Source organism: Mesoplodon bidens (assembly GCF_964165515.1).
Source record: "Mesoplodon bidens genome assembly, chromosome: 3".
In the NCBI taxonomy this organism is placed as follows: Eukaryota; Metazoa; Chordata; class Mammalia; order Artiodactyla; family Ziphiidae; genus Mesoplodon; species Mesoplodon bidens.
The window spans coordinates 142,519,408-142,537,749 of NC_138178.1; the positions used below are offsets into that span (position 1 = coordinate 142,519,408).

Genomic DNA, 18,342 nt, shown 5'->3' on the forward strand with positions numbered 1-18,342 from the left:
GTAGGGGAATGGACAGTTACAATACAGTATGAGTAGTGCTACTATAGAGTAATACCATCTACTCCAGAAATCATTCCTGAATCCTTGACTAAGTGGTCCTCCTCTGTGCATTCCTCTTAATATTTAGCACTTGCTTACTTCTGTCTCCCTCACTAGGTTATAAGCACTTTAGAAACTGTACCTAGTTCTAGTAAGTGTCTGGTAAGTATTGAATTATGTTCATTTCAGTCCTATCTATTTGAAAACATTTTATTAGCAATTATCATTTGACCTTTTTGACTTTTAATTTATTTCTCAATCCCTATTTTATGTCACAAATGGGGGTTGGGAAGAAAAACAAATCTGGAATGAATACTATAATGCAGGTATTTATCCATATCATTGGATAATCATTTAAACCCTATTTCTACCTCATAAGAATCTAAATTAACCTGATATAAATTGCTTTTTCTTTAAGGCTCCCTCTATTGATTATACACACAGACACACTCTCTCTCACACACACACACGCAGGTGTGCGTGCACACAGACAAACAAACAAAAGACCAAGAAATTCATCAGCCAAATATAAGCCAAGTTATATAGTTATAATTCTTGTTTAAGTATAGAGTTAGGGAGTAAATGAACATTTGGACATAAAACAAGAAAAAAATTTCACAGATATTTTTCTAGTTTGATAGTACAGACCTATTAGAGAGAAACAAAGTAGAAATAGTTAATCTTAGTCCTTCATTTTAAAATATCAGACTGAATTTGTAGCTTAGTGGAAAAAATGTTAAAATATTACTTTATTTACTCTTTTACTTGTTCTTGAATGCAACATAAGTTTTTCCCTTGATTGGCAAAATAATTTATGCTCATTAGAAAATATGGAGTTGGTAAGTATACAAGCAAGGAAAAAATATTACCCACAGTCTCATTACTCAGTGGCAATAACTATTTAAATATCAACATATTCCCTTCAGTCATTTATGTAGTTATACATCTTTGTAGTTGATCATATTCTGTATAATTTGAACTCTTTTTTTACTTAATACAGCACTAAATCCCTTTTCCCAGGTTGCTAAAAAAAGTTATTGTAAATCTCTTTCTTTAGTGACTACATATCCACTGAATGGAAATGCCTTTGCTTACTTGACCATTCTTTTAATATTTAACAGGTTATTTCCAATTTCCAGTGCTATGAGGTATGCCTGAAATTATCCATATTATTTCGTTAATCTAGATTTCTGGACTTGGAAGTATTTAGATAAAAGGATATGAATATTTTACAGCTGTGATCCATAGCACAGCATGATATTTTTACACCAAGCAACCCTTATAGTACAGATGGCAGTAGTATCTACTTGGATTGTAAGAATTGTAAAACTTGATTTTTTCTTTTGTGTATGTGTGTGTGGTCAGAAGCTAGTAACTCCTCTCCCCATGGTAGTCCAGGCAGCATTTTTCTCCATATTCTGTTATAAATGTAGCAATAGCATTTTGTGCATATTTTTTTCCTCTTTGGAAATTCTTTGGTTTTCTGAGTCATTTTAAGGACTTTCTCAGGAATTTAAATACCATTTCTCTCCTTCATTATTTTACTTAAATGTTTTTTCCACTCTGAATTAATTCTGCTTTTGACCTCTCAGGATTGGTTTTGATACCTAAGCAAATCATAAAACTTCTGTTATTATTTTAGGAGACCAAAGCATGAATTAATTTTTCAACAAGGCATATAGAATCCAAGGTGATTATAAGACTTTTCTGCTTCAAGAGGGTGAAGAGATGGAGAATTAAATGAGGCATAGTATTCGTACAGTTAGAGAAGAAACCATTTTTCTGACTAGTTTATTCTTTGTAAAAGGGGTCAAGATTAGCTTATATATGTGGCTCCGGTAGTTAATGCTTTGTTGCTTAGTATTACACCTCAGGTCTCTCTAGATTAAGACTTGAGTTCATTCAGGAGATTTTAGCACCAGCATCCTAGTGACTGTGACAGCTGCTGATAATGTGGAGATCTCTCTCTTAGGTAATTCACTGTTAGAGTGTTTAAATCACAGAATCTTTGGCAGTCTAAGAAGTAAGAACTATTAAAGTTGTCTATCCAGCATTGTATTCTAAGATTGTGGAGACTGGGTTTAGGAGTGAAACGGGAGAAAAAACAAGCCATTAAAAATCTCTCAGATTAAATATTTACATATTTAGTTTGCTCTTTATCAAAAATGCTGGACAAGCTCTTCCTAAAATTAGGTTCATTTAAATGAGTAGAGGTAAGAGAAATTTGTTTAAAAGTTGTTGTAAAGCATTTGGTTGCCATGTGAAATGAAGAATCAGCAATAGTGGTAAAGTTCTTCACTATTTTTTTGAACTACATCTAATATGCTAGACAGTTACAGGGCATTAGGAATACACAAAGAAATAAAAGATAATATGTGGCTCCTTATCTCAGGGTGTATCCAACTTGAAGGCAATATACAGGTAACAAATAATCAGTGTCATTATATAATTGTCCTGAAGGAGTTGTATACTAGGTAGTAAAGTCAAGAAGAAGAGTATCCCCCTCAGTCTGGAGAAAGACTTCACAAAAGAAAATTTGATGTTAGTTTATAATTTCAAGTTACACCTTTGTGGTTAATATAAAAATAAACTTTTGCAAGATGGAAGAAGAAAAAAATATTTTTTAAAATCATTACCAATCTCTGCAGCCTCACAGTGGAAGACTTCTGCTGGCATACTTGTAGGCGTAAGACAAGAAAGAAGCATGTTTGTGTGGAAAGTTTCATGCTCATTATTGGAAGTACAAAATCTCCTTCCCTCATTATTCACTTTGTTTCTGTTTTTCAACACTCAGTATCCTTCATCAAGCTATCTTTTGCATATAGAGATAAGGCCTGAGGAACTTAGGTGACCTTTTGGTTTGGTTCCAGGAAGAGGCCTTTAAGTTAGGAAGGGCATGATGTTCGCGTCACTTCTCAGTAAAAGGATCCCTCTTGTGTTTGGTTCACTGAGCACCCAAACCATGCTGACAGAGTTAGTCTTTATTCTAGGATAAAACCTGTACTGGTGTGTTTTAACGATTTCCCCCCTCCTCCACCCTCCAGCCTTTTCATATTTATTTGTTTCTGTTTCTGCCCCATGACTGGATCTGCCTCTTCACAGGAATCACATTAAAAGTTTTTTTGGTGGTTTTCTTTTCAGAACAAATGTGACATTTCCTTCATCTCCCTGATTCAAAGTTGAGGAGGGCAAAATGTCGAAAATAATGAGGCCAAATGGATCTGAACACTGAATACCAATCACTGAAACAGTGCTCAGAGACTTTTTCTTCACAGTCATTACTAGAGGCTATGAGAGAAAATGCCGTGGAGGTTGTGGAATGAAGAGAAATCTGAAGCAGCTGTTAGGGAATTAGGAAAACGTCCCAGACATGGGTAGCACTAACTTGTTCATGTATTCATCCACATAGCATTGTGTGGAGTGCTAGATGCTGTGATGCAAAGGAAAATAAGGCATAGTCCTGACCTTTGGGAAATACTGTGTGGGAAAAAGACATGTAAGCTGACTCCTGCTGCCTCAGGGCTTATAAATAGGAACTATTATTCTTTCAACAAATATTTATTGACCTTGTACTATATTCCAGATTCTCTTCTAAGTGCTGAGAATAATAGAGTGAACAAAGCAGATGAAATACCTCTCTTTATAGAGCTTACATTCTAGTTAGGGATGATGGAGGTGCGGAATGAATGCAGACAGTAAATAAACAGTAAATATATATTATGTTCAGTGATAGTAAGAGCCATGGAGGAAAATTAAGCAAGTAAAAGGGATAGGGATTGCCAAACTCCTCACTAATAAGGCAGCATTTGAGCGGAGATCTAAGAGGAAAGTAAGAGATAAAACCAGGTGAATATCTGGGGAAAGAATGTTTAACAATCACAGTTAATGATTTATTGAGCATTTACTACGTGTCACATACTCTTCTAAACACTTTACATTGCTTAATTTATTTAATTCTTAAAAAATTATATAAACTGGGTACAATGACTATCACCTTTGCATGTAACTTCTGAAAGTTTACAACTTAACTGTGATCTGTCTCATGCACTGAGAAAATTTATTCACTCTATACTAGAGTATAATTAAACCTCTAATTCAGAGTAGAATCATTTGAACATATAGTAGACTTTTTAAAGACATCCTGTTTTAATATTTTTTAACACATATCTTCTCACGACTACCACAATATTAGTTGGTGGACATCTACAAGGAATTTGCTTTCATAAATTTATTAGAATGGTTTTCTGTCACCGTTATTTGTTAAGATGGTGCTTATGGGGGTTAAGGGAGACAAGTCTCAGTTATCACAAATTCTAAACTAAAAATTTAAATGAAGTTTAATCATGATGTTTATATTCTAAAGGAAAAGCTCAGTGACCAAATTTGAAAGCAGGTTGGAGCCTCCTAGATAGGTAGGAGGCAACTGGGACTCCCCCTGGGGACACATATACTGGCAGCAGGCAGTGGGGAGCTCATTCTACCACAGGGACCCTGGTGCTGGCAAACAACATTTTGGAGTCCTCCTTCTAACCTATTAGAACCAGGGGCTTACACGCCCACTAGTTGATCAGCACCAGTACTTGGATCCCCAAACCCCACAGCCAGCCATGCTGGGACCCAGCACTGCCCACCAGCAACACATGACCAACCCTAGGACTTGCGGGCCTGCAACCAGGCACACCAGGACCCAGCCCAAGCCACCAGTGGACTGGCACCAGCCCTGGGACTTACCAGGCCATGTAGGCAGCTGTGTCAGGACCCAGACCCACCTACCAGCAGCTAGCAGCCTCCACATGAGGTAGGGCCTGGCAGCCAACCGGGCTGGGAACTAGCCCTACCTACCAGCATGCCCACAGTAGTTGACCCCACCACAACAGAAGTGCCCACTCAGCCCACATACAAGGCACCCTTAGATTATATAGCTCTGGTGACCAGAGGGGAGTATGTAGCTGGGCCCCATAGGACATCTCTTACATAAGGTCACTTCTCCAAGAACGAGAAACATAACTGACTTGCCTAATACATACAAATAAACACAGAGAATTAGGCAAAATGAGGTGACAAAGGAACGTGTTTCAAATGAAGGAACAAACCCCAGAAGAAGAGCTAAGCAAAGTGGAGATGAGCAATCTACCCAATAAAGGGTTCAAGGTAATGATCATAAAGATGCTGAATGAACTTGGGAGAAAAATTGATGAACACAGTGGCAGACTTAACAAAGAGTTAGAAAGGGTAAAGAAGAACCAAACAGAGCTGAAGAATGCAATAATTGAAGTAAAAAATACACTAGAAGGAATCAACAGTAGATTAAATGATACAGAAGAACAGATCAACAAACTGGAAGACAGAGTAGTGGAAATCACCCAAGCTGAACAAAAAAAAAGAGAAGAATTTAAAAAGTGTGGACAGTTTAAGAGACCTCTGGGACAACAAAAGCATACCAGCATTTACATTATAGGGATCTCTTAGGGAAAAGAGAGAGAGAAAGGGGCAGGGAACTTATTTAAAACAAGAATAGCCAAAAATTTCCCTAACCTGGGAAAGGAAACAGACATCCAGGTCCAGGGAGCACAGAAAGTTCCAAACAAGATCAACCCAAAGAGGTCTACACCAAGACACATTGTAATTAAAATGACAAAAAATAAAGATAAAGAGAGAATCTTAAAAGCAGCAAGAGAAAAGCAACTAGTTATGTACAAGGGAACTCCCATAAGACTGTCAGTTGACTTTTCAGCAGAAACTTTGCAGGACAGGAGAGAGTGTCATGATATATTCAAAGTGATGAAAGGAAAAAACCTACAACCAAGAATACTTTACCCTACAAGGCTACCATTCGAATTTGAAAGAGAGAGAAAGAGTTTTACAGACAAGCAAAAGCTAAAATTGTTCAGCACCACTAAACAGGCTTTACAAGAAATGTTACAGGGACTTCCCTAAGCATAAAAGAAAAGACCATAACTAGAAATATGAAAATTATGAAAGGAAACATCTCATTGGTAAAAGCAAACATACAGTAAAGGTAGTAGATCAGCCACTTGTAAAGCTAGTAGGAAACTTGAAAGACAAGTAGTAAATTATCTATATCCACAATACATGGTTAAGGAATACACAAAACAAAAAGATATAAAATATGATATCAAAAAAACATTAAATGTGGGCAGGGGAAGACAGGAATAAAACTGTGAAGTTGTTAGAATGTGTTCAAACTTCAGATCCACTTAAAATAATTATACACACACACACAACCCACCCTTACATGTATAGGAACTAGAAAAAGAAGAACAAAGCCCAAAATTACTAGAAGGAAAGAAATGATAAACATCAGAGCAGAAATAAGTGAAATAGACATTTAAAACAATAGAAAAGATCAATGAGACTAAGAGCTGTTTCTTTGAAAAGGTAAACAAATTGATAAACATTTAGCCAGACTCATCAAGGAAAAAGAGAGAGGACCCAAATGAATAAAATCAGAAATGAAAAAAGAGATGTTATAGCCAACACCACAGAAATCAAAGGATCAAAAGGGATTACTGCAAACAACTATATGTGAGTAAATGGACAACCTAGAAGAAATGGATAAATTCCTAGAAAATTTCAGTCTCCCAAGACTAAATTAGGAAGAAATAGAAAATATTAATAAACCAATTACCAGTAATGGAGTTGAATCAAGATTGATCAAAAAACTTCCAACAAACAAAAATCCAGGACCAGATGGCTTCACAGGTGAATTTTATAAAATATTTAAAGGAGAGTTCATGCCTATGCTTCTCAAACTATTCCAAAATATTGAAGATGGAACAATTCTGAACTCATTCTACAAGGCCAACATCACCCCAATTCCAAAACCAGACAAAGACGCCACAAAAAGAGAAACTTACAGGCCGATATCATTGATGAGATACAAAAATCCTTAACAAAATATTAACAAACCGAATCCAGCAGTACATTAAAAGGATCATATACCATGATCAAGTAGATGCAAGGATAGTTCAATATTTGCAAATCAATCAATGAGATACACCACATTAACAAAACAAAGGTTAAAAATCATATGATCATCTCAATAGTTGCAGAAAAAGCTTTTGACAAAATTCTATATTCATTTATAATAAAACTCTCAACTAAGTGAGTGTAGAGGAAACATACCTCAACATAACAAAGGCCATAAGATATCACAGACTAACAGCTAACATAATACTCAACCGTGAAAAGCTGAAAGATTTTCGTCTAAGATCAGGAAGAAGACAAAGATGCCCAGTCTCACCACATTTATTCAACATGGTATTGCAAGTCCTAGCCACAGCAACCAAAAGTTGTTAAGAGACTAAATCCTAAGAGTTTTCATCACAAGGAAAATTTTTTTTTCCTTTTTTAAAAATTTTGTCTGTAATGAGATGATGGAAGTTCACTAAACTTATTGTGGTAACCATTTCATGATGTGTGTAAGTCAGATCATTGTGCCTTAAACTTATACAGTGCTGTATGTCAATTATATCTCATACAGCACTGTATGATCAGGACTTCTCTGGTGGTCCAGTGGTAAAGAATCTGCCTTACAATGCAGGGGATGTGGGTTCAATCCGTGGTCAGGGAACTGGGATCCCACATGACACGGGGCAACTAGGCCTGCACGCCATAACTACTGAGCTCATGTGCCTCAGCTAGAGAGCCCACGTGCTGCAAACTACAGAGCCCATGTGCTCTGGAACCCACACGCCACAACTACAGAGCCCACGCGCTCTGCAGCCTGTAGGCCACAACTAGAGAGAAGTCTGTGCACTGCAATGAAAGATCCCATATGCCTCAGCGAAGATCCCACATGCCGCAACTAAGACCTGATGCAACCAAAAACAAATAAAATAATAGATCTTTTAAAAAACTATACCTCAATAAAACTGGAAGAAGAAAAAACAATGTATAAATTATATTTTTAAAAAGATATATGCTTAAGGATAAAAGTGGGAAAGGAATGCATAAAATGAAAATGTGTCTATGTGAAAAAAATATGAAAGCAGGTTGAAAAACCTCTTCAAGGTCACTTATTACGATGAAAATAAAGAGCTTTCTGTTTTCAATTCTTTCATGAATTGAAAGGGACATTCTGGTGCATATATGTATTTTATATGTCATGCCAATAACTTTTAACATACAGGACACCCCAGAATGGTTTCTGCCCCATCAATGGATTCAAAGATGCTTTGTCAGCTACTCTATTGAATGCCAGAATTAAAGCTTTCCTTACTGTCAGAAAGAAGGGTACTCTTGGTTAAAGGAGCTGGCTACCTCCTGCTGATAGGATACTATTTCCTGACAGAATTCTATGATTTCAGTGAGTTTGTATAAATTTATTTCTTTTTTCAGGTACCCCAGTTATGAATTTATTAGTGATAACTCTATCTCTTGGTCAGCTGGACTACATAATCGATACACAGAAAATTCACTTCGAGGTGTGATCCTGGATATACACTTTCTCTCCCAGGCAGACTTCCTAGTGTGTACTTTTTCATCCCAGGTAAGCATTTTTAAGTGATCAATACTCTTTGGTTATATTGGGTCAGGAAGTTCTTGGATTTTTAAAAAATGTTAGTTTTCATGACTCAGGTACAATTTTTTTAATATTGGGGAATGATCCCTTTTGTGAAAGAATGAGAAGATTCCAGAAAACATAGCTATTTGAGTGCACTGAATATTTAATTGTTTGCAAGCAATTGTTGAATACATCTCTACTGAAGCCAGCTACTGGGGTTGTTTAAAAGTACTTGGCTTATTCACAACATTTAACAGAAACAGCAAGTAATTAAGTTTACTTAATACTTTATGATTTTGCATACAATCAGTATGTAACCAGAGTCCATCCATTTCTACACATCAGTGCACTGATACTGAGAGGCTTAAATGCTCAGCATTTTGCCTCACTTGATTGCTTTATAGAAAATAAGAAAGAGTAAATGTAATTCCTCTTTCAAGTCCTTTTAACATTTCTACCAAGCAAGAAACTGTACATTATATTTAAGCAATACCATATTATAATCATTCTTTGAGTTTATTGTTATAGATATTTAATATGTTTTTGGTTTGGTGTGTGTGTTTTTATGAGTGCTCCAATCAGCCTTATATGCCCAGTGGAATATCAGCATAGAAAGATTTATTGTGGATTTTATTCAACTGTCTCATTTATGTGCATATTATTGGTTAGTTTGTTCAACAATCTGTTAAATGATTGTTTGTGCTCAGACCTATACTAGGTGTAGAGGGAATTTCAAAGGAGATCGAAGATACAGCTCTTACCCTGGTCCAGAATCTAGTGAGCAAAATATCCACATGAAATAACCAGAGAATAATTACAAAGAAATAAAAACCATGTAAGATAAATATATGCCTGAAAGCTTAGAAGAAGCAGAGAAAAGAAAGTGTGAAGAGGAAAGCCACATCATTTACATGGGAATATACTGCAGAGAGTATAAAGAAATGGACAGATTTTTATTATGTGACAATGCACACTCTCACAGTGGTATGGTGACATGCTTGTTGGAAAGATACTTATCCCAGCAAAGCCTGTATGAGTTCCTTCAATGTGGCATAAGAATACAACTCAAGACGCAAAGACAGCTACACAGAACAGGAGTCACATGGCAATAGGTCCTCATCAGAGGGAAAACATGAAGGCATCCATAGCTGATATTCTCCCTAATTGGGGTGAGGATCCTATCTTTGATAAGGGGGTGGGATGGGGGGAGGAGTTGTAACTACCTAGTCCCTCTCAACTGCTTTTGAGAATCTGGCTATGTGCCTACGTGATCAACAGGTGCAAATAACACATTTTCGAATGCTTATTGTTACAATGATTGAATCAAGAGTCACTTTCCCAGATGTACCACCTCCTCTGTAGGTCTAGATTTTAGGCCTTCCTAAAGTCTATTCCTTTTGTCCAGGGTTTCTCAACCTGGCACCGTTGGCATTTGGGGCTGGATAAGTTGTTGTGAGGTGCTGTCTTGTGCATTATAGGATGCTTAGCAGCGTCCGTGGCCAGTAGACCCTCACCTCAAGTTGTGACAGCCAACAGTGTCTCCAGACATTGCCACATGTCCCAGGTGGGGGGAGTGGGAGGGTAAAATCACCCTTGTGAGAACCACTGCTCTAGTTTTAAAGCTTTAAAAGTAAATAAATATATACATGTCTAAACATTTACCAACCTTACATGGAGGTAGACACTGAGACTTACAAGGACGTGCTCTATGTTTTGCTTTCCTTTGTCCAGCTCTCCTTAATAATGCCATTAGACTCACTCTGGAAAGAAAATCTTTTGGTTTTTTTCCCTTTTCAAGGATGTGCTGTAGAATTTTTGATCCTCATAGCCTCATAAGTCTAGTTTTGACCCAGAAGTCAGGACCTCTGTCACTTCATGATACTGGAAACCTGTCCAGGTTTGAAGAGCATATTGTTCACACTACTTTGTTCTATTTTATGCACAATATCAACCTCTGTGTCTTCTTCAGACCTCAGATCCAGAGAAACAGTTTATATGAAGAAAGCGTAGTAATGAGAGGTCTGGTTGTGTCCAAAGGAATAAGATTTGTGATTATATATTATATTGTCCCTAAAAACTCTTGGCAAGTCAAAGTTCATCCAAAATAACTCTGATCATTTAAACCAATATTTTGTGTCCCAAGATAGACTTGAATACCTCAAAACATGTTAGGGCTCAGAATAAAAGTTTAACAGTAAAAAATACCTTACATTTATATAGTGAGTAGCAGTTTGCTAAATGTGATCACCTCCTTTCTTGGTGACTAACAGCTGTAGCATTTGAGACTGTGGAATAATTCCACATTCAGTGATTAATCTTTGGGCTTCCTTGCACCCCAGTTTTTTTGTTTGTTTTTTGGTTTTTTGGTTTTGGCTGCATTGGGTCTTCATTGCTGCGTGCGGGCTTTCTCTAGTTGCGACAAGCAGGGTCTACTCTTTGTTGCAGGGCACAGGCTTCTCATTGTGGTGGCTTCTCTAGTTGCAGAGCATGGGCTCTAGGCATGCGGGCTTCAGTAGCTGTGGCACGTGGGCTCAGTAGTTGTGGTGCACGGGCTTAGTTGCTCCATGGCATATAAGATCTTCCTGGACCAGGGCTCGAACCCGTGTCCCCTGCATTGGCAGGCGGATTCTTAACCACTGTGCCACCAGGGAAGTCCTGCACCCCAGTATTTTTTGAAAATATTTTTAGTAAAAAGGCATTTGGTACAGTTTAATATTTTTGTGGTGTGACCGAGTTGGTTGGTGGCTTGTAGCATAAACCAAACCAAAATTGCCATAAACCAAAATCGGAATCGTTTGAAGAATGCCCCCAAAATGTCTCATCAGCAGTAGCAGTGGAGTTTGAGAAAACGTCACTGATGACATCAAAGTAACAAGCCATTGACTTCATGAGACAGAGAACAAGAATGAGGCATTGTGGACTCTAGAGTCAGACTACCTGGGTTTAAATACAACTTTGACCACTTAGTGACTCTGTGGCATTTGAACAAATTGCTTAGCCTATCACTGACATTTTCCCCCCTCCCTGTAAAAACGGTAATAACAATAATACCTACTGCATAAAGTTTTTCTGAGGATTAAAGATTTATTATATGTAAAGCACTGAGAATAGTACTCAGCAATATGTTAAATGCAATGTTAGCTGCTATTATTATTTATAAAGGAATAGGTATAGGGTATATCTTTGCCTGTTAGACTCTACAGTATTTATTTTAACGATTTTTTTCACGTGGCCCCATTTCAGACTATATGATCTCATATTTTAGAAGGAATATGAAATATGCTGTTCAAGGACTCCATTACCTCTGCTTATGGTCATGGGTGATGCTTAGGTTCCACATAGTCATTGTGTGCATTGGATGTGTGTAACAATTCTTCATAAAGAATAATAACCAGTAACATTCGGCATATTAATTCCTGTGCCAAGGTACCACCTTAACTCTATTTTATTTAGCTTATTGAAAGAGAGCGTCACCATATAATATGAATTTTCAGAAACAAAAGCTCTTCATTCCCAAAGGGTGAGTGATAAGTAATAGTATTTGCTTTAGCAAATGCAGGTAAACTTGTGTCTGTTTTGACTTTAGGGAAATTAATCTGCAGACTTTCCTGCAGAAAACAGAAGAAGACTAAAGCCTTACATCCAGAAGGGTGATAAGCGAATAAAACAATGAGAACCAAATCTCAGCCCAGAATAAAACATGGACAACCAACTTTCAAACTTTGCTCGATGATAATCTCATTTCAAGAGATGGTTAGAAGGGATAAAAGTTTAGTATCTTTTTCATAATGTTTTGACAATCCTGAAGTTTCAGTCATGTAAACTTTCTGTCTCCTGTATACTACCCTTTGAGGACTTTTATGCTATATGACAATAGTGAGAAAGAGTTTATCTGCTGACCATGTGCTATTGTAGACAATACTGGGAGAATGTAATGTATTGTTAGAAGGAAATTGCAAGGCCTGATTGATGTTTGAGAAACTGTAGGCACAAATGTCATGGCACCTTAATTAGGATTCTTTATAAGGTTTTGGACCCATTCTTCTCAGTCTTAGGGCTTCTAATCATTCTTGGTTTTATATCCACAAGTGAGGTCTGGGAATTCTCTCTCCTTAAGTGAAAAGTTTTTAAAAGCCAAGAATATGACTCTCCTCTCTAATTTTGTTACTATTCTTGCACTCAGTTTTCTGAATTCCTTCATCAGAGCTGTTTCTCATAGCCAAGTTTGTCCTAAAAGCCTCATAAATTGAAGAAAACAATCTTCAGGATTTAGTCTGAAAATTAGAGGCAATATTAACACTTCTCAACAGCATCAAGTAAGTTTTGAAAGCTATACAGTGCATCGCATTCCAAACTATTCTACCAAATACTCTAATCTTGTTCTGTGTTACTGGAAGTTGCCTGTGCCCTAAGCGTCTACTATGTCATTTAAGTTACTTTCATATTTAATGAAACCATCTAAAATCTGAAGCAAAGGAATTGGAGTTCCAATTCCAGCAGTTGACAGCTCACTCAGTTGTAGAAGGGCAAAGTATCAGAAAGGTTTTCTTTTTTAAAATATTGTTTATCAAGTTTTAGAATCAGGTTTTATAACTCTGGAATCTGATTTACAAAACTGGTTTGTAGATGTCCATTTTAAAGACTATGGGTAATCAACATTTTTTAAGGAACAGTCAACATTGTTCATTAGTTTCTCAATCATTAAAATCACCATAGGACAAAGTTACTTTTTTTTTCCTCCCCCTGAGACACTTCCCTTTGTGGCACTTAATATGACATTCTCCTGGCGTTCTCTGTTGTTTCATTCCAAATCCACACACAACACAACTGGCCTCATCACGTTTTGAATCAGATTTTGGAAAGCCCAGAGGGAGAAACCAGATACTACATTCATTTTATTCTAGACAGATGGCTCTCGATAGGAATTTCCACTGAGATATGGTTCATGAAACAACAGTGGATACTGCTCTCTCATTGAATAGCAAAACAAAGCAGTTTACAGTAAAAGTGCACAGATATCCCAGCCTCACGCAGTGAGACAAGAGCCCACTTCCAACTTCTCACAGTAGGAGATCCTTCTGGCCCTGTCAATTTTGACAAAAAACCAAGATCCCATCTGCTCTGAGAAAGCTTTGGAGGCTCATGCAAAGCCCAGCTGGTTGTTACTCAGGGATAAAATTCAAACTAATGGACCTTCCTCCGCTCTTTAATTTTTTTTTTTTAAATACAGTCATATCTATGTTTTATCCTTTGGCAGGATTTTTGCTCTTACTTACTACTGTGTGCTTAGTAGTGTTCTAAAAATGATATAGTGCCACATCAACAGCAAATGAAATAAAACATATGTGTGGCCAAGCACTGCTTTGCAAACCATAGACTACCCCTCTCAATCATGCTACCTGTCAAGTTTCAAACCTGAGTATTGACATCAACTGAAAGACCTCATTTACCTGTCACGTGATTTGGATTTGTTAAGCCCAGAGAGGAAGCCTAGGGTGATTAAATGCAAACGTTGACAGTACAGTAATCTTTCTAGCCCTTTGCAGTAAATTGCCCCATGGTTAATATAGGGAAAAATTTTTAATTACTCAGAATGTTATATATGGATCTTAAGGATTAAATATCACCAGTGGACTTGCATCTCCATTGCTGGACTGGTATTATGCATGGAGCAGTATTCATTCAGAAGGTACTTACTGAGTGGCTACTCTGTGGCAGGCACTGTTCTAGGTACTTATCCTCAGAACCTAAGGCAGTTCAGTGTATGGTTTAGAGACAGAGTTCTAATTACATTTCTGTCATTTACTAGCTCCTTTATTCATTTTTTTTGGAAATTAATCTTTCTTTGGCATAGTTTCTTCAGCTGTAAAATATAAATAATAACAGTAACCAACTCATAGGGTTGTTGTGAGAGTTAAATGAGATGAGAGGAAGCACGTGTGCAAGCGCAGCTATTAGAACAGTGCTCAGTAAGCTCAGCTGCTCTCATTATTGCCATTATTATGAGAAGGAGAAAGGGTCTTATATTGGTCCACTCTGTGTCTGAAAGTTCTACCATTCGTAATTTCTTTGGCTTAAGAAAGTACATGTGGGGCTTCCCTGATGGTGCAGTGGTTGAGGGTCCACCTGCCAATGCAGGGGACACGGGTTTGTGCCCTGGTCCAAGGGGATCCCACATGCCACGGACTGGCTGGGCCCGTGGGCCATGGCCGCTGGGCCTGTGCATCCGGAGCCTGTGCTCCGCAGCGGGAGAGGCCACAGCAGTGAGAGGCCGGCGTACCGCAAAAAAAAAAAAAAAGAAAGAAAGTACATGTGTTATCCATCAGCCTAATACATCAACAGCTATTGATACCAAAACATAAACTGATTATTAGGATTACCCCAAAAGAAAGCACGTCCCTAAGGGTATGGGACTGAGGGCAGTGTTGTTTTTATGAGAGTGAGAAGTTTATTAATGAAAGGAGGAAACACATTAGGGTTCATTGCCACGGTGGGCATTGTGGTCATCCGAAAGACAGTACAAGGTCTTGCATCCCTGGCTCAGGATAATTGAAAAGTGGGTGGAGGGGGCCTGAATATAAGACTCTCAGATTTTCCCAAGGCCAGCCTTGGCCTTAAGTTATATCTTTCTGCTATTAAAATGTGAACATGGAGAATAGGATCTGCAAGAAAAAATATGCTTAGCAGTTAACAAGCATACACAGACTGCCTGGGTTCAAAACCTGAATATGCCACTTAATAGTAGTGTAACCTTGAGCTCATTCCTTAACTGACTTTTGACATCCATAAAACGAGCATGATAAAATTTTATGGGGCTGCTGACAATTAAATTAGACCTAGAAACAATGTCTGACAGAAAAAACTCAGTAAATATGCCTCTATCATTGTTATTGTACTTTGCTATTATTGGAGCTGCTTTGTTTTCATTATTTAGTTTCTTTCCAAAGGCTTAACTTGATTTTGCTTGTGCTGTGTGGGCCTTTGGCTGAATTTGAAGTTCAAGTTCCAAATCTTTTTTAGCCTCATTTTTTTATAGTTTCAGTATTCTACCAGTGATCTCAATTGTACCAATATAAAATTAGTTTGTTGATGAAGTAGCAAATTTGAAAGCAAAGTTATTTTCTTGGTTCCATGTCTAGTTGAAATTCTAGCACTAGAATTTGGGCAGATCTCCTTGTATTTTAGTCCCTATCTGCAAAGTTTAAAATACTATCTAAACTTAGTTTCATTTACAAATTACATATAGCATGTGAAAACCGCCCCTCGGGTTCCTAAAATTCAGACTTTTTAAGGAGTTAAGTTGATGATTAACCTAATCAGATTCCATTTGCTCATAACATTTAAGAATTCAGTTTTTGATATCATGAATGCCAGAGTTTTAAAGAACTGCTGGGTAATCCGAAATTGCTCCACTGAGCAGATTAACAATTACTATTAGTATCATTTTAAATATGTGCAGAAGTATTGGTGTAGGGACAATAAAACTTCATTAACAGAGGTAACTACAACTGGAGATGTAGGAAAATTGACCTGAGTTGAGTCCTGTGTTCACAGTGTATAATGGAAGAATTTTCTAAGCAAAATGATAGTATTCTCTCTTTGGTCTTCACCTGTTCTTAGAAAAGTTTCTGAAACCCATTTACTCTATAATGAATATATTTGTTAATTGCTTAAAATGTTATACCTCCATTAAGATAGTTATAGTTTATCACCAAGTATGAAGCTCAAGGAATGAAGCTCAGATTGTGGAATTCCAGCTGCCATCCAGTGGGAATGGGAGGTATTTTTTGGACAGAGGAATCTTTTAAGTAGCCTTAAGTGCATCAGGTAGATGCCTTGTCCCCAAAGCCTAGTTCATCTGATTTCAGTCTAGATGCTACTGTGTACACATCACACACATCACACTTTAGAACAGAAGTGGCAGATGTATTCTAGCTCATTTGGCAATAGTTGATTGTCAGTAATTACATGAATTTCAGTTGAGAAGGGTTCTGAGACCAAGTCCAAATTAGAAGAAAAGAGTATGTGATTTATTAATACTGAATGAAGGAAAGGAAGCAGCAGCATTTGTGTAAAGTATTTATAATCCTGATTCTAATCCTGAACCTTGAATTCACCAAGGGCATAGACTGTGTCTTACTCGTTTTTGTACCACTAGTGCCCAACATGGAACACTCTGTGGCTCTTAATAAATTTTTATTAAAATTAAAATTTTATATTTTAATAAATATGAATTTATGAATTCATAAAATACTTTGCACTATATATACACATACTTTTTTTTCTCTGAGAGATCTTAATTATAATTATCTTTTATGTTAAAAAAAAAGATACAAGCACAGAAATGAAGAATGACTTGTACCATCATCTGAGAGCAAATGGACTGAAAACCTGTGACTAGAATCCACTGCTTCTCATTCTCTCAGTCCTGGTCCTAGTCTAGTCCTAGTCTCTTTGGCCAAGAGCTTTTGGATTGCTATGAAGGAGACTTTACACATACTAACCAAATTTTTTTCGTGCTTTCCCAAGGTCTGTCGAGTTGCTTATGAAATCATGCAAACACTGCATCCCGATGCCTCTGCAAACTTCCATTCTTTGGATGACATCTACTATTTTGGAGGGCAAAATGCCCACAACCAGATTGCCATTTATCCTCACCAACCTCGAACTGCAGATGAAATCCCCATGGAACCTGGAGATATCATTGGTGTGGCTGGAAATCATTGGGATGGCTATTCTAAAGGTGTCAACAGAAAACTGGGAAGGACGGGCCTATATCCCTCCTACAAAGTTCGAGAGAAGATAGAAACAGTCAAGTACCCCACATATCCTGAGGCTGAGAAATAAAGCTTAGATGGATGAGAAAGACAACCAAACTCAGTTCAAACCGTTTGAGCCAAACAGTAGATGAAGAAGGCCCCAACCTAACAACTCATGGTTAAATGAGTCAACACCCTCATCACCAGGACAGCTGGGATCTGACAGATGCTTCATTGGTGGAATTCCTCTTTAACAAGGGCTACCATGCCCTCAAAACCATGCACAGTCTGATAATGTACTCACGTATAACATACAAACAGGTTGTTTTCTACTTTACCCGTTCTTTCAAGATTATGTCCCCATGAAACAAACACTGCCACGTTGTGTAATTTAAGTGACACAGACATTTTGTGTGAGACTTCAAACATGGTGCCTATATCTGAGAGACCTATGTGACCTAATGAGATGACTCAAATAGCTCCCTCCTGTGGGGAGCTTGATTCTTAGCCAGTGGTGGTATTGTAACCACTGAATTCACTCCAATCAACAGATTCAGAATGAGAATGGATGTTTTTGTCTGGAATTTTTTTTTTTGAGTAATTGTACCAGTTCATCCACCTCATCATTAATAAGTGAAGGATACAACAGAAAATAAAATATTCATACTCCATTGGGAACTTTTGTAAAACAATACCATGAACAGATTCTTTAGTACTCAATGTTTCCGGACATTCTCTTTGATAACAAAAAATAAATTTTAAAAAGAGGAATTTTGTAAAGTTTCTAGAATTTTATATCATTAGATGATGATGTGGCCAGCTTTATAGTGGAAAATGTTGATAAAAAGAAGAGTTTTATAGTTCTGCTTTACTTTTTTTTCTGTTTTAGATTGAGTGGTTCAGCTCAGAGAGTCATTGGTCCATTTTAACACTGAAAACTGAGTTTAGTTGGTGCACATTACAAAGTTGCTCAGAACCATCTTAGGGAAATTTTATTTTATTATTTTGGGCATTGTT

General features: G+C 37.3%; 1 protein-coding gene across 10 annotated transcripts in view; it reads left to right on the top strand.

Moving 5' to 3' along the window:
• FUT8 (fucosyltransferase 8) overlaps positions 1-18,090 on the top strand; it is a 352,458-nt gene extending 334,368 nt beyond the window's left edge. For all 10 annotated transcript variants that reach the window (XM_081229288.1, XM_081229292.1, XM_081229290.1 and 7 more), the window contains 2 exons: positions 8,401-8,551; positions 17,096-18,090. In XM_081229288.1, the coding sequence (XP_081085414.1) occupies positions 8,401-8,551; positions 17,096-17,413 (469 nt within the window). In that variant the 3' untranslated portion in view covers positions 17,414-18,090. The remainder of the gene's footprint in view (positions 1-8,400; positions 8,552-17,095) is intronic.
• The last annotated feature ends 252 nt before the right edge of the window (positions 18,091-18,342 follow it).